The sequence below is a fragment of the Nyctereutes procyonoides genome, unplaced genomic scaffold (genome assembly GCF_905146905.1).
Source record: "Nyctereutes procyonoides isolate TBG_1078 unplaced genomic scaffold, NYPRO_anot_genome, whole genome shotgun sequence".
Lineage (NCBI taxonomy): Eukaryota > Metazoa > Chordata > Mammalia > Carnivora > Canidae > Nyctereutes > Nyctereutes procyonoides.
Window position 1 is genome coordinate 80,316,931 of NW_026575146.1, and position 13,894 is coordinate 80,330,824.

Here is a 13,894-nt window from a genome sequence, read left to right on the forward strand (position 1 = left end):
GCAGGGGGGTAGACAGGGGGCCCCAGGGGCTGCGAGAAAGCCTCGGGGCTCTTAGCCCTGGACTCCCAGACTACCAGAGTCCCCTCCCTCAGAGCCCCTTCACCTAAGGCCGGAGCCCCGAAAAGGAGAGGAAGGTTGATTTCAGATCCCCCCAGCCCCGCCTCTTCCCCCGCCCGCCGGCTTCCTCTCTCTCTGGTGAGGAACACTTTCACTTCCTGCTACTCCAGGCCTCCCCTCGGAGAACAGGTAGGGGTCCCCCGGGACCTAGCCGCTGGCAGCATCACCCCCCACAGCCTGTCTTTGGTGTCGGGCTTCGGCACCCATCCCGCCCTGCCCAGCACCGCCTGCCGCCCCCTCCACCACCTCCGGTGGGACCCAGGAGAGCATCTGCCTCCCGCCCCACCCTTCCCGCCTGCTCTCCCCTGGACGGGCACCTGCCCTTCCTAAAACCCCGGCTTTCTGCTCAGCGGCCTGATTGCTTTGCTCAGCTGGCTCCTACCCGTCTCCTGTACCAGCCCAAGCAAGAATGGAAGCCCCGTGAGGGCAGGGGCCTGTTCTGGCATCATCGTGTCCCCAGGGCACCCAGTCTGGGCCTGTGCTTATAAAGTATTTGTGCGGCGCACACCTGAATGGCCCCAGGGGTCCCACTCCTGGGACTGCTGCAGAGAAAACACTCAACATTGCCCACCTCGAGCGATCACTCACGCTAGCTAGGGCTGTGTGCCTGCTTACGAGAGTTGAGGTCCGACGGACAGGGGACGGATGTGTTATAGGGCAAAAAATAAAACGCCGACAGTAAGATCTAGGGAGCAGGTGTTATGGATGTTGCCTGTAAAATGCGGGTTTTCTGAATGTTTGAAAGTGTTCATAAATAAGATGTTGGATGGGGGAGTATTTGAGGGCCCCTCTGTGGCCTGGGAAGGGAGGAGGAGGGGCTGCCGTATGGGACATGTCATATTTCCCGAGTGCCTGCTGTGGGCTGAGCGCTGTCTGGGCGCTGGGTTTTGGCGAAGTGGTTTTCCAACTGGCCCACATCTGTATTATGGCAGCACTGGTTGTCGAAATCTGAAATATTTCTGTGCCACTCGGTAAACAGCTGTCAGTTTGGGGCCTCCCTTACACCCCTGCCCTCCCTGCCAAGACACATCGGCCTCCCTCCTGGGATCCCCAGATCTCCCCACTGTCCGGTGACTAAAGAATTAACACCTGGCACGGCCAGGGGCCTTGGGTCGGTTCTGATCGGTCAGGGTTTAGGCTATATTGGTTGTAAATATGTTGAATATTACCCCTGGGTTGGAGCAACCTTGAGCCTTATCTCCCTCCCTGCCAGGGGCCAGACCATGGCTTGCTGGCCTCGCGTATCCTGAAGATGGCTCAGCTGGAGGACGAGGCCCCTGCAGGCCCCATCAATGCGGAGAGGTGAGGGCTGCTGGGGCTGGGGTCTCCCCACTCCTGCCCCTGGATTCAGAAGCCCCTTCCACCCAATGTGCACCCCCCATATAGACCCCGAATCCCGTCTCATCCCTGGGCTACCCCTTCCTGCGCCTTTGACCCCGCCTTACCGTCCAACTGCGAACCTCTAACCCCTGGTCTCCTGGACCCTGCATGTCCCAGACCGATTCTGTCACAGGTGAATGGAGTGGGTGAGACCCCCGTAGGGGTCCTGGGGACCCCAGAGCCACTGCTTCGCCTGTGGAGGACGTCGGGGGTGTGGCAGGTCCCAGAGCTGGACACACAGGGTGCAGAAGCCCTTCTTGAGCTGTGGCCACCAGGGGTGAGTACTCACAGCCAGGGACTTTCTCTGACCTTCCCCATGTGGCCGTGGATCAGCCCGGACTCTGCCAGTTCCCTGTGACCGACAACATAAACCAGGTAAACCAAAAAGGCCACCAACTGAGTCAAATAACTGAAACACCCAGAAGTAAAGGGAATTTCAGGAATGCCTGGATCTTGAGCATGAGGGAACTTGTCCATTTCTCCCCATCCCATTTCTTGGCTTTGCTTCAGCTGTAGGGAAAGCCCAATGTTTGGGGCTTCGAGGAACGGGCAGGCGTTCTACGGTCGCTTAGGCAAACGGGCATTTATCTTTGTAAGACATTCTGAAAGGCAGCCTGGGCTCTAGCTCAGTAGCTCTAGTGACGTCAAGGCCTGCTTCTCTGCCATTCTCTTGGATTCCCTTCACGGTTGCCCGGTGGCTGCCCCAGGTCCAAGCACATGTGTGTGCTCCAGGCAGGAGGAAGAAAAAGAAGCACCAGTTGCACCAGGAAAACCAAAAGCCTTCGCAATCGATTCCATATATATGGATGGGGCCGCGGTGGCAATATTTTTTAAAGCTCACCTGGGATGGGGATCCCTGGGTGGCTCAGTCGTTTAGCGCCTGCCTTCGGCCCAGGGTCTGATCCTGGAGTCCCGGGATCGAGTCCCTCATTGGGCTCCCTGCATGGAGCCTACTTCTCCCTCTGCCTGTGTCTCTGCCTCTCTCTCTCTCTGTGTGTGTCTCTCATGAATAAATAAATAAAATCTTTTAAAAAAATAGTAAAGTTCACCTGGGAGTCATAAAAGCCAGAGGTGAGAAACACCGCCCACCTACATCATCATCCGTCTTCTCCAACTGGGCAGATTATGCTCGGGACAAAGCTACAGTCCTGCAAGGAATAGGGGGTAGACTTGGATAAGGCCACCTGCTAGTGGGTCTACGCAGCTTCCTTCTCCAGGGGGCTTTGTCCTTGTGGTGGCAGAGATGTGTGTTCCCAGCTCACTGCCATATCCCTCAAGCTTAGCAAAGCCAGTATAAATAGAGGCCTCCTTCCAAAGAAAGAGGAACCAAAAATCTTGTGGAAGATTTCCATTGGCTGGGTTTGATTCACATGCCCACCTCTGAACCAATCACAGTGAGAAAGTACTGTCACCCTATTGGCTAAGTCAGGTCATGGGACCAACCCTAGGGCTTGAGGGGAGTTAGTCCCACCCACAGGAACCAAGGGAGGGAGCAGATTTCTTTAAAGGAAGTTTGGGGTGTGGAATCCAAAGTAAGGGAAATGGATGCTGGGCAGGCCAAAGTAACAGAGATTTGTACAGATCCTCTTCAAGATGATCTTTGCTTCAGGGCGCCTGGCTGGCTCAGAGTGGAGGATTCTTGGCCTTGGGGTTGTGAGTTTGGGCCCCATATTGGGTGTAGAGATTACTTAAATAAATAAAACTTAAAAAAAAAAAAAGCTGACCTTTGCTACCCTCGCCACCCCACCCCCTAGAGTTTCCTAGTCACAGGATACGACCCTAGCCAGGTTCTGGTGTTGAGGACAGGAGCTTCGCGAGGAGAAGTCCGCACCTACCAGATCCAGAAGCTTCCTGGAGGTGAGGAGCCTACCCCCAGTTTCCAGCCCACAGCAAATTTAGTCAGCTTTGCTTCCAAAATATCTCCCAAGTGCTATTTGGTGCCATAAGTGGGATGTAGACATAAAGACACTGGAAAAGATGGGGACTCTAAGGGGTAGAAATTTCCCTGTGTTGAAGATCCTTTGGGGGATTGCAGGACCGAGGAAGAGACTCCCACCCCTCACCTTTTCTTCCTCGCCCCTTGTTTCCCTCCACCCCCAGGTGTGTCCCTGAAATACTCTAACCTCTGCATGCCGGACCTGCCCCATCTCCTGGCCTTCCTTTCAGCCAGCAGGTACAGGTCACCCGTCAAAAGGGCTAAGGGGGATCCATCCCTAAGACATCCCACCCACACCACAGCTCACCCTTATCTTTTCTCAGGGATGTTTTGCCCAGAACTCTGCTCTTGCCCCCTCCCACTCTAAGGCCTGGAGACCAACATGCAGGTGAGGGGTGGCTCCCTAAGGGAGGGGGAAGCCACTTTCCGGGTTGCTTGGTCTGGGAGGATGGCACTTCAGGGAGAGAGCTGTGGGAGGCTTGACCCCTGGGCCTGAGTGACAAAGGGCCGGGGACCAAGCCAGTAATGAGGCTGGGAATTAGGTCTCCTGGTGCCCTGAAGGAACCAGGGGCTGGCTCATTGGACGTCTGGGACGCCTCGGTTATGCTGGTCCCCAGGTCCTCTGCAGATTGGTGGTGTCCAACTCAGCATGTCGGAGAGGGTGCTCTCCGTGGTGAACAAGCTATACGTGGAGACCCACAGAGGGTGGAGGACGGAGCAGATGCCGCCAGAGACACCTCCAGAAACTGCAGAAAGACACAGATCAGGTTAGCTGGGTGGGACAGGGCCCTGGGCCCCTGAGGGATGAGGGAGCCACTACCACTGTTCTGTGGGGCCAACTGTCTCCTCACATCCAGCCCCCAGGAACCCTGCCCCTCACAGGGTCTCGTGGGTTGAAGGCCCACTCAGCCCAGAGGTGCACCATGCTGGGCCAGCTCTGGCCAGCCTGGTGGAGGAGACAGAGAAGGAGGACAAGGATGAGAACGAGGACGAAAATGAGGACGACTTCAGAGATGAAGAGAACGAACCGGAGGACGTGCTCACCCATCACATCCAGGCCCTGGCCAGGGCCCGGGGCAGCTACGTGGGCAGGCAGTTCCAGGGCCTGAGGGCGCGTCTCACCTCAAATACCAGAGGCCCCCACAGGCCTGGGGACCCAGCCACAGAGCTGCTTCAGGATGTGCGGCACCTCCTTACTGACCTCCAGGATCACTTATCAAAGGACCCCGACGTCAGGGCTGTTTTTGGGAGCCTGGGGCCTAGGACCCCCCAGAAGGACGACGGTCTTGGTAATAAGGAGGACTGGGAGGGAATTTATGGCCATTCCCTGAACCCACTCGGGTTCTCCTTTGCCATCTCTTGGCGCTACGTGTGTGTCCGCAGCCAACTTCTTTCTCTCGGTCTCTGTGCGCCTGTTGGCTTGTCCACTCGCACACCTTTGCCTCCATATAGGAGATCCTGTTCCGCTCACTCTGCTCATCTCACACGTCCGGGCTCCCCCCCTTCCACACGTGTTCTCACCCACGTCGACACGTGCGGGTGGCCAGAAGCCGGGAGGGGTGGCGGTCGCCCCGGGGAGGGGGTCGGCGGAGGGAGGGGGCGCGCGCAGCAGCCAGCGCCCCTTCGCTCAGCCACCCCAACCCGTCGCAGGCGCCGCGGTGGAGGCGGCCTTGTGCCGGGCGGTGCTGGCGCCGCTGAAGCCCGCCCTGTGGACGCGACTCCGCACGCTGCGGGCCGGGGAGCTGCGGCGCCTGCGGCAGCGACAAGTAGCCCTGCGGGCGGGGGCGGGGCCTCCGGGAGCCCAGGGGGCGGGGCTGGCGGGGCAGGGCCCCGCCCCCGCCCTGCGGAGCCGCATCCACGCGCGCCTGGCGCACCTCCACGCCGCCTGCGCCCCACGCCGCAAGGTGGCGCTGCTGCTGGCCGTGTGCAGTGACGTCTACGCGGGCCTGGCTCAGGGCGAGAACCAAGGTAAAGGGGGCTTCCCTGCGTCCCCCCGGATGCGCGGTAGCTTGAGGGTCGCGGGAGCCGGGTGGGGGGCGCCCGTGTGCACGTCGAGGGGAGAGGGTGGCACGCTCCGGCGGGCGGCGTGTACGCGGGCCCCGGGGATCTGGTAAGGGGCGTTTGCACGCCCCACCGGGTGGAAGGGTAGCCAGCGCCGCGAGGTCCTGGGGATGGGCTGCGGGCGCCTGCACGCCCCCATGCACCTGTCCGTCCGCCAGAGCCGCTGGGGGCCGACGCCTTCCTGCCCGCGCTGACGGAGGAGCTGATCTGGAGTCCGCACATTGGGGAGACGCAGCTGGACGTGGAGTTTCTCATGGAGCTGTTGGATCCCGACGAGCTACGGGGAGAAGGTGGGCCCCCGCCCCGGGACGCCGGGACCCAACCGGGGCGCCCTCGGGCCCGACGGCCTCGCCCGGCGGCAGGGGGTGGAGAGGCGGACTCACTGCGGGGCCGGGCTGCGCCGACCGCCCCTTCCTGTCCCCAGCCGGGTACTACCTGACCACGTGGTTTGGGGCGCTGCACCACATTGCACACTACCAGCCCGACGCGGGCCGCGCCCCCCAGGGGCTCAGCTCCGAGGCTCGCGCCTCCCTGCGCCAGTGGCACAGCCGGCGGACGCTGCACAGACAGGACAGACAGAGCCACGACGGAGCCCAGGTGACCGTCCCTCCGGACTGCGGGGGGCGGGGGGGCGCTGGACCCGTTGCCTTTCTGACCCAGGCTCCTGCCCCTCCGCGCAGGTCAGCCTGTCCTTTGAGGAACCCTGGGTGAGAGACTCTGTGTCCAGAGACCAGTGAGGATCAGGGGTCTCAAACCCTCCTGCTCTCCAGACAAGATTCCAGAAGCACCAGGACGGCACCGACTTCTGGTTGGTTTAGGTGCAGGGGAGTAGCCGGGGTTCCCAGGAACAGACCCACCCCTGGGCCTCTGCATTGGCTGCTCCAGCTTTCTGGAATCCCCTTCCCTGGTATCCGTATTGCTCTTTCCCTCCATTCCTTGGGTCTTTAGGCAGATGTCCCCTCTCAGTGAGGCTCTCCCAAACAGCCTCTGTAAAGGCCCAGCTCCTCTGACTTGACCCTCCCTGGGGTATCCACCTCCTAATCCCCAGAATCTGTGAATATGTTACCTTACATGGACAAAGGGACTTTATGTATGTGGCTAAATTAAGGATCTTGATATGGGGAAATAATTCTGGGTCATCCTGGTGACCCCGTATAATCACAGGAGGATTTAATATATGTATTAAATATATTATTTTATATTATTATGTATCCTTATATAGTAATATATGTTTTTATATAAGGATATAAGAGGGAGAGGCACTTGGGTGGTTCCGCAGTTGAAAGTCTGCCTCTGGCTCAGGTCGTGATCCCGGGATCCTGGGATCAAGTCCCACATCAGGCTCCCCACAGGGAGCCTGCTTCTCCCTCTGCCCATGTTTCTGTGTCTCTATGAATAAATAAAATCTTAAAAAAAAAAAGATATAAGAGGGAGGTAGTAGGGTCAGAGAAAGAGATGTGATTTTGCAAGGAGAGGTCAGAGTGATGTGGTTGGAAGCCAAAGTAGGCACCCTCTAGAAGCTGAAAAAGACAAGAATTGGATTTTCCCCTGGAATCTCCAGAAGACTCAGCCTTTGATTTTAGGCCCTAAGAGTACTATTTTGAACTTCTGACCTTTAGAACTGCAAGCTAATAAATTTGTGGGTGTTGACCTGCTAAATTTGTGGTAATTTGTTACAGGAGCAACAGGAAAGCAAATATACTCTCTTACCCTGACCTTTATTTTTTTCTTCCATAGAAATTATCACTTCCTAACAGACCATAAAATGTATTTATTTATTGTGTTAGTTGTCCGTAGTCTCCTTCCCCTTAGGATGTCCAACAGAAATACAATGCAAGCTGTCTATGTAATTCTATATATTATTCTAGTAGCTACAGAACAAAAAATTTTAAAAACACAAGAAATTAATTTTAATAACTTATCTGATTGAACCAAATCTATCCCAGAAGTTACCACTTCAGCGTGTAACCAACATCCAAAAATTAGGGGCGCCTGGCTGGCTCAGTCGGTGGAGCATGCGACTCCTGATCTTAGGGTTGTGAGCTTGAGCCCCATGTTGGGTGTAGAGATTACATAAAAATTAAAAAAAAAATCCTTAACAAAATTCAAAAATTATTGCTCTATTTAATATTCTTTTTGTGTCCGTGCAAAATATTCAAAATCCAGTGCATGTTTTACATTTCAGCCCATCTCAGTTGGGACTAGTCACATTTCAAGTGCTCAAGAGCCACACAGGCTTGGAGCTACCATTCTGGACGGTGCCACCTTAAAATGTCAGCTCCAGGAGCCCAGGGATCTCTCTTTTGTGCATGGCTATATTCTCAGTGTCTAAACAAAGGCCTGGCACACAGTAGGTGTTCAGTAAGTACTTGCTGAATGATTCAATGACAAAGTTTCTGCGGCAGGCTGAGGATGCCTGCCCAAAATATATCCCTGTCCTAATTTCTGGAATCCAGGAACCGTTACCTTATTTGGAAAAGGGTCTTTGCAAATGTTATTAATTTAAGGATTTTACAATGGGGAGACTCTTCTAGATTATCTGGGGGAGGGCTCTAAATGCAATCACAGGTGTTCTTATAGAAGGAAGGCCAGAGGGGATCCCTGGGTGGCGCAGCGATTTAACGCCTGCCTTTGGCCCAGGGCGCGATCCTGGAGACCCGGGATCGAATCCCATGTCGGGCTCCTGGTGCATGGAGCCTGCTTCTCCCTCTGCCTGTGTCTCTGCCTCTCTCTCTCTCTCTCTGTGTGTGTGTGTGTGTGACTATCATAAATAAATAAAAATTAAAAAAAAAAAAGAAGGAAGGCCAGAGGGAGTGCAGGCCGGATGCTCTCCTAGCTCCTCCAGAAGGAGTGGAGCCCTGTCCACACCCTAACTTCACCCCAGTGATACCGATTGCAGACTTCTGGCCTCCAGAGCTGTAGAAGAAATTTCTGCTGTCTTAAGCCAGAGTCTATAGTCATTTGTCACAGCAACCACAGGAAACTTAATAATTAGTTATTCATCACTTAATATAAAAAAAAGAGAAAAATGGAGTAGAATTCATATCCAACCCAGGCTCACTCTAACAACGAGGGACATGCATCTAACTGATACAGGAATTAACTAGAAAACTAGGAAAACCCCTTGAGTCCATTTCCCAAAGAGATGTCCTACCACTAAAATTTTATATTTTGATTCATAATGATTGAAATTCTGTAATATTAGATATCAAAAAAGGTACCAGAAAAAAAAAAGGTACCAGAAGAGAGTTTTTTGCAATTGTTTTTCAAAACCAAAAAAGCCTAAAATGGTTGCGCCAGGCAGCAAAGCAGGAAGCAGGGACCGGGGAACTGCAGGATGTGGCCTCTGATCTTCTGTTCAGACAGAACTGAGTGGGCTCGCTGGATCCTAGGAGACATGAGGAGACCATCGCCTTCTTCAAGAACCTTCAGGGCAAGCAGGGCACCAAGAATTTCGTTGTGTCTTTCTATTATGCATTTATATATCATTTTTTATAATTGTAAAAATCAAATAATACCAAATTTACCCTCTTAACTATTTTTAGCTACATCTCTCTTTTACGTGGAATCATACAGTCTCTTGGTGAACTGGCATATTTCACTAAGCATTATGTCCTCAAGGTTCATCCATGTTGTAGCACGTTATAGGATTTCTGTCTTTTTAAAGACTGAATAATGGGCAGCCTGGGTGGCTTAACGGTTTAGAGCCGCCTTTGGCCCAGGGTGTAATCCTGGAGACCTGGGATCGAGTCCCACGTTGGGCTCCCTGCATGGAGCCTGCTTCTCCCTCTGCCTGTGTCTCTGCCTCTGTGTGTGTGTGTGTGTTTGTGTGTGTGTCACGTGAATAAATAAAATATTTTAAAATAAATAAATAAAAGACCGAATAATAGTCCATTGTATGTATATACTACATTTTGTTCATCCAATCATCTTTCTATGGAGAGTTGGGTTGCTTTCACCTCTTGGTTATTGTGAATAACACCCCGATGAACGCCCCGATGCAAACATTTTTTCAAGATCCTTCTCTCATTTCTATTAGATACATACCCAGAAGTAGAATGGCCAGATCATGTAGTAATTTTGTGTCTAATTTTTTGAGGAATCTTAGACTGTTTTCCATTGGAACTGTCCCATTTACATGCCCACCAATGAACCACAGAGTTCTGATTTCTCCACGTCCTTGGGAACACTTTTTTTTTTTTTAATGGTAGCCATCCTAAGGAGCATGAGATGGTATCTCATTGTAGTTTTGATTTGCATTGGTGAGGTGAACATCCTTTCATGCACTCATTGGCCATTCATATATCTTCTTTGGAGAAATATCTATTCAAGCCCTTTGCCTATTTTTAAATTGGGTTATTTTGGGCTTTTGTTGTTGAGTTGTAGACGTTCTTTATGTTCTGGATGTGTATGTCTTGTGGGCAGTCCCGGTTTCTGGATTTCCTCATTAGATTCCAGTCCTGTAGTTAAGGGAAGTATACCCTGAAGGTAGACACTGTGTCCTTCTCCGCACATCCCATTAGGGGCCCTATGACCAGCGATGTGAACTGTGCCCATGGAGTTAAAGGCTGTATTAGTTTGACCAAGGTGCCATAGAAGAAAACCACAGAGTGGGTAGTTAAAGAACAGAAATTTGGTTTCTCACAGTTCTGGAGGCCACAAGTCCAAGATCAGGACCTCGGCAGGTTTGGTTTCCTCTGAGGCTTCTCTCCTTGGCTTGTAAATGGCCATTCTCTCCTTTTGTCTTCACATGGCCTTTCCTTGTGCCTCTCTGCATCCTACTCTCTTCTTTCAAAAAGTTTTAAGCATTTATTTATTTATTTATTTATTTATTTATTTATTTATTTATTTATTAAATTGAAGTACAGTTGACACCCAGTGTTGTTAGTTCCCAATCTCTTCCTGTAAGGACACCCTTCGTAGTGCACAAGGGCCACCCATGTGATTTCATTTTAACTTAATCACTTCTTTATTTTTTTCTTTTTAAGATTGTGTTTATTTGAGTGAGGGAGAGCCAGAGAGAAGTTGGGGAGAGGACAGGAGGGGCAGGGAGACTGCCTGCTGAGTGGGGAGCCCCACATGGGGCTCCATCCCAGAACCCTGAGATCATGACCTGAGCTGAAGGCAGATATTTAACCAACTGTGCCACCCAGGTGCCCCTAACTTAGTCACCCTTTTAAAGGCCCTTGCTCCAGACATAGTCATATTCTAAGAAACTGAGGGTTAGTTAGGACTTCAACCTATGAATTTGGAGGGGAGGGTCACAATTCTCTCCATGACTGGAGGTGACTGTCAGATTCCCCCCCACCTTTTTTTTTTAAGATTTGATTTATTTACTCATGAGAGGCACAGACACAGGCAGAGGAAGAAAGCAGGCTCCATGCAGGGAGCCCGACATGGGACTCGATCCCAGATCTCCAGGAGCACATCCCAGGCCAAAGGCGGTGCTAAACCACTGAGCCACCGGGGCTGCCAGGATCTCCTCCTTTTGAATTATGATGTCATCTGTGGGTGGTGCCCTGAGACCCTGTGAAGAACCTGTCCCTGACTACCTTTCACCCAATGCTCTTGGTACCTTTTCTTGGTTTTTGCTGAGTCATTGGGTTTATTCATACTACGTGTTCTATTTATGGCAAGTGATAGTGGTTTTCCACCTCCTAGTGTGAAGTGATATTTCCTGGGTTTTCTTTTTAAGATTATTTATTTATTTATTTATTTGAGAGTGAGCATAAGTGGGGAGGGGCAGAGGGAAAGGGAGAAGCAGACTCCTTCCTGAGCAGGGAGCCCAACGTGGGTCTCGATCCCAGGACCCTGGGACCATGACCCAAGCTGAAGGCAGATGCTTAACCAACAGAGCCACCCAGACGCCCCCCTGACATTTCTTACTTAAATAAACGTGTTGAGTGTAAAAAAAAAAAATCTGAGCTGATTTCAAGAAAAGTATCCAGTAGCTAAGTATACGAGTGATGTGTGGATATGTGACAAAGTATGGGAAAGTGAAACGCAAAAGGTGGGTGTTTGGGATATTGCTGGCTGAGGACTATGGGGTCACACCCAGCATCTTGTTCACTCTGGAGCTCTGGGTTTTGTGCTGGATGCCTCCTCTTGTGGTCCCATTCCCATGGTGTCCCAAACTGGCCAGAGCATCTCCCCCAATCCTGCTCCTCCTTCTAGTACCCATTACAGGGGGCCCTCATGATCTCCCCAGTCCCTAGGCTAGAGCCCTGAGCCCTGGACACCTGCCTCCCCCATTCTCATGCTCTCCCATTCTCCCCTTCCATGGCCTCATCCTTGTCCAGCCCAACCTCCACTGCCTCCTGGTTCCCAGTCCAGGGGATCCCCTCCAATCCCCCACTCACATGGCAGCAGAAGGAAATTTTATTTTATTTTATGTAAAGAGTTTACTTTTAAGTGATCTCTATACCCAACATGGGGCTCAGACTCACAACCCCGAGGATCAAGAATCTCACACTCCACCTCCTGAGCCAGCCAGGTGCCCTGCAGTTCTAATTTTGGTGGAGTCCAATTTAGTGTTCTTTTGCTGCCTGTTCTTTTGGTGCCACATCCAAGAAATCATTGCCAAATCCTATGTCATGAAGCTTTCCCCTATTTTTTCTTCTAAGGGTCTTATAGTTTGACTTCTGACATTTAGGTCTTTGGTTCATTTTAGGTTCATTTTTGTATGTGGTGTTGGATAAGGGTCTTGACTCTTTTGCATGCGGATATCCATTGAATTTTCCCAGCACCATCATTTAAAAGACTGCCTTCCTCCCGTTGAATGAGCTGGGCACGCTTGTCAAAAATCATCCAATCTTAGGGGTGCCTGGGTGGCACAGTCAGTTAAGTGAGCTGCTCCTGGTTTTGACTGGGCTCATGATCTCAGGGTCTTGAGATCAAGCCCTGCTTGGGGCTTCATGCTCAGCATGGAGTCGGCTTGGGATTCTCTCTCCCTCTACCTCTCACCCTCTCACTCGTGCTCTCTCTCTCTCTCTTTCTCAAATAAATGAATAAACCTTTATTTAAAAAAAATCATTTCACCTTATACGCAAAGGTTTATTTTTGGAATTTGTGTTTTTAACAAGTTGCTGCTGAGAACCATTGATATATATATAGCAGATTAAAAATAAAACAGGAAGGGAGGCTATACTTTTTGAGAAGTCACAGAGAGGGTGACACCTGAACAAAACTTTGCCAAAAGCATGAGTCACAGGCATGAGAGTCAGGGGCATGCAAGTCAGAGGCACACATTAGGGGAAGATGTTCCAGGCAGAGAAAAGCCAGGCAAAAGCCCTGCAGTGGGTGCGTGCCTGGCAGGTGGGGGAACAGTGAGGAGGCAAGAATTCTTGAGACGTCCTTGGTGCAAAAAGGTGGTTTTATAAAAGCACAGGGACAGGACCTGTGGGCAGGAAGAGCTGCACTGGGGTCGTGAGGAGTGGCCCCTTATATACTTTCAAGTTGGGAGGGGGTTAGGGAGAGCACAAACCTCCAAGGTATTTTGGAAGCAAGGTTTCCAGGACCCTGAGGGGGCTGGCTATTGTTAGGAAAAGATCATTTATTACTGTTTGGTAAAAACTCAATCGCGAGACCCTTCAGATCTCTATCAGTGGGTCATATGCTTGGAGGATGGTTGCCAACATGTATCTTCAGGGGTAGAGATAAAGGAAGTGTCCAGCGGAATTTGTATACGTTAAAGGAGACTTATAGGATCCTGGGGGGTTGGGATAATGCGAAGCTAAGCTTGCCTTTATTTTAATTTTTATTTATTTATGATAGTCACAGAGAGAGGCAGAGACACAGGCAGAGGGAGAAGCAGGCTCCATGCACCGGGAGCCCGACGTGGGATTCGATCCCGGGCCTCCAGGATCGTGCCCTGGGCCGAAGGCAGGCGCCAAACCACTGCGCCACCCAGGGATCCCTGCCTTTTGCCCTTAGCAGAGGATTCACATCAAGGCAGCAGAGTTCCTAGAAGAATGTCACTCTGCCTGTTTCAAGGACTTGTCAGGGGACGGGAAATAATAAGGAAATTTAATTTTTTTCATTGACTTGGTCTCCCACATCAAAAATGAGGCACTGCATGACACCCATTGAGGAACACTGTGTGTTTTCCCTACACATTCTCTGGCCACCCCAACGTGATAATGCCTAATGCCTCAGGGCTTGCGTGCCTGTTTTAGGACATCATCCAGAGGATGTGACCGCCGGTTGACCCATGAGCTGGACTCAGGCCATCAGAGGCTCCTCCCTCCCTCCCCTGACCATGGAATGTCTTTCTGCCCACTGTTCCCACACCCGGGGCTGCTCCAAGGACATAGCCCCGCCCGAGGAAGGTGTTGTTGAGACCATCTGGCTCTATATAAACTTTAAAATTCTGGTGGGTGTGTGGGGAGACCCATTCATCTT

General features: G+C 51.8%; 1 protein-coding gene across 1 annotated transcript; it reads left to right on the forward strand.

Annotated features, from left to right (window-relative positions):
- The first annotated feature begins 206 nt into the window (after positions 1-206).
- RINL (Ras and Rab interactor like) lies at positions 207-7,231 on the forward strand. The gene is made up of 12 exons (XM_055310618.1): positions 207-246; positions 1,331-1,419; positions 1,615-1,774; positions 3,252-3,354; positions 3,598-3,670; positions 3,757-3,821; positions 4,051-4,200; positions 4,291-4,722; positions 5,084-5,401; positions 5,653-5,784; positions 5,919-6,091; positions 6,175-7,231. The coding sequence occupies exons 2-12, from the start codon at positions 1,370-1,372 to the stop codon at positions 6,229-6,231; spliced, it is 1,713 nt and encodes a 570-aa protein (XP_055166593.1). The 5' UTR covers positions 207-246; positions 1,331-1,369; the 3' UTR covers positions 6,232-7,231.
- Positions 7,232-13,894: the final 6,663 nt, after the last annotated feature.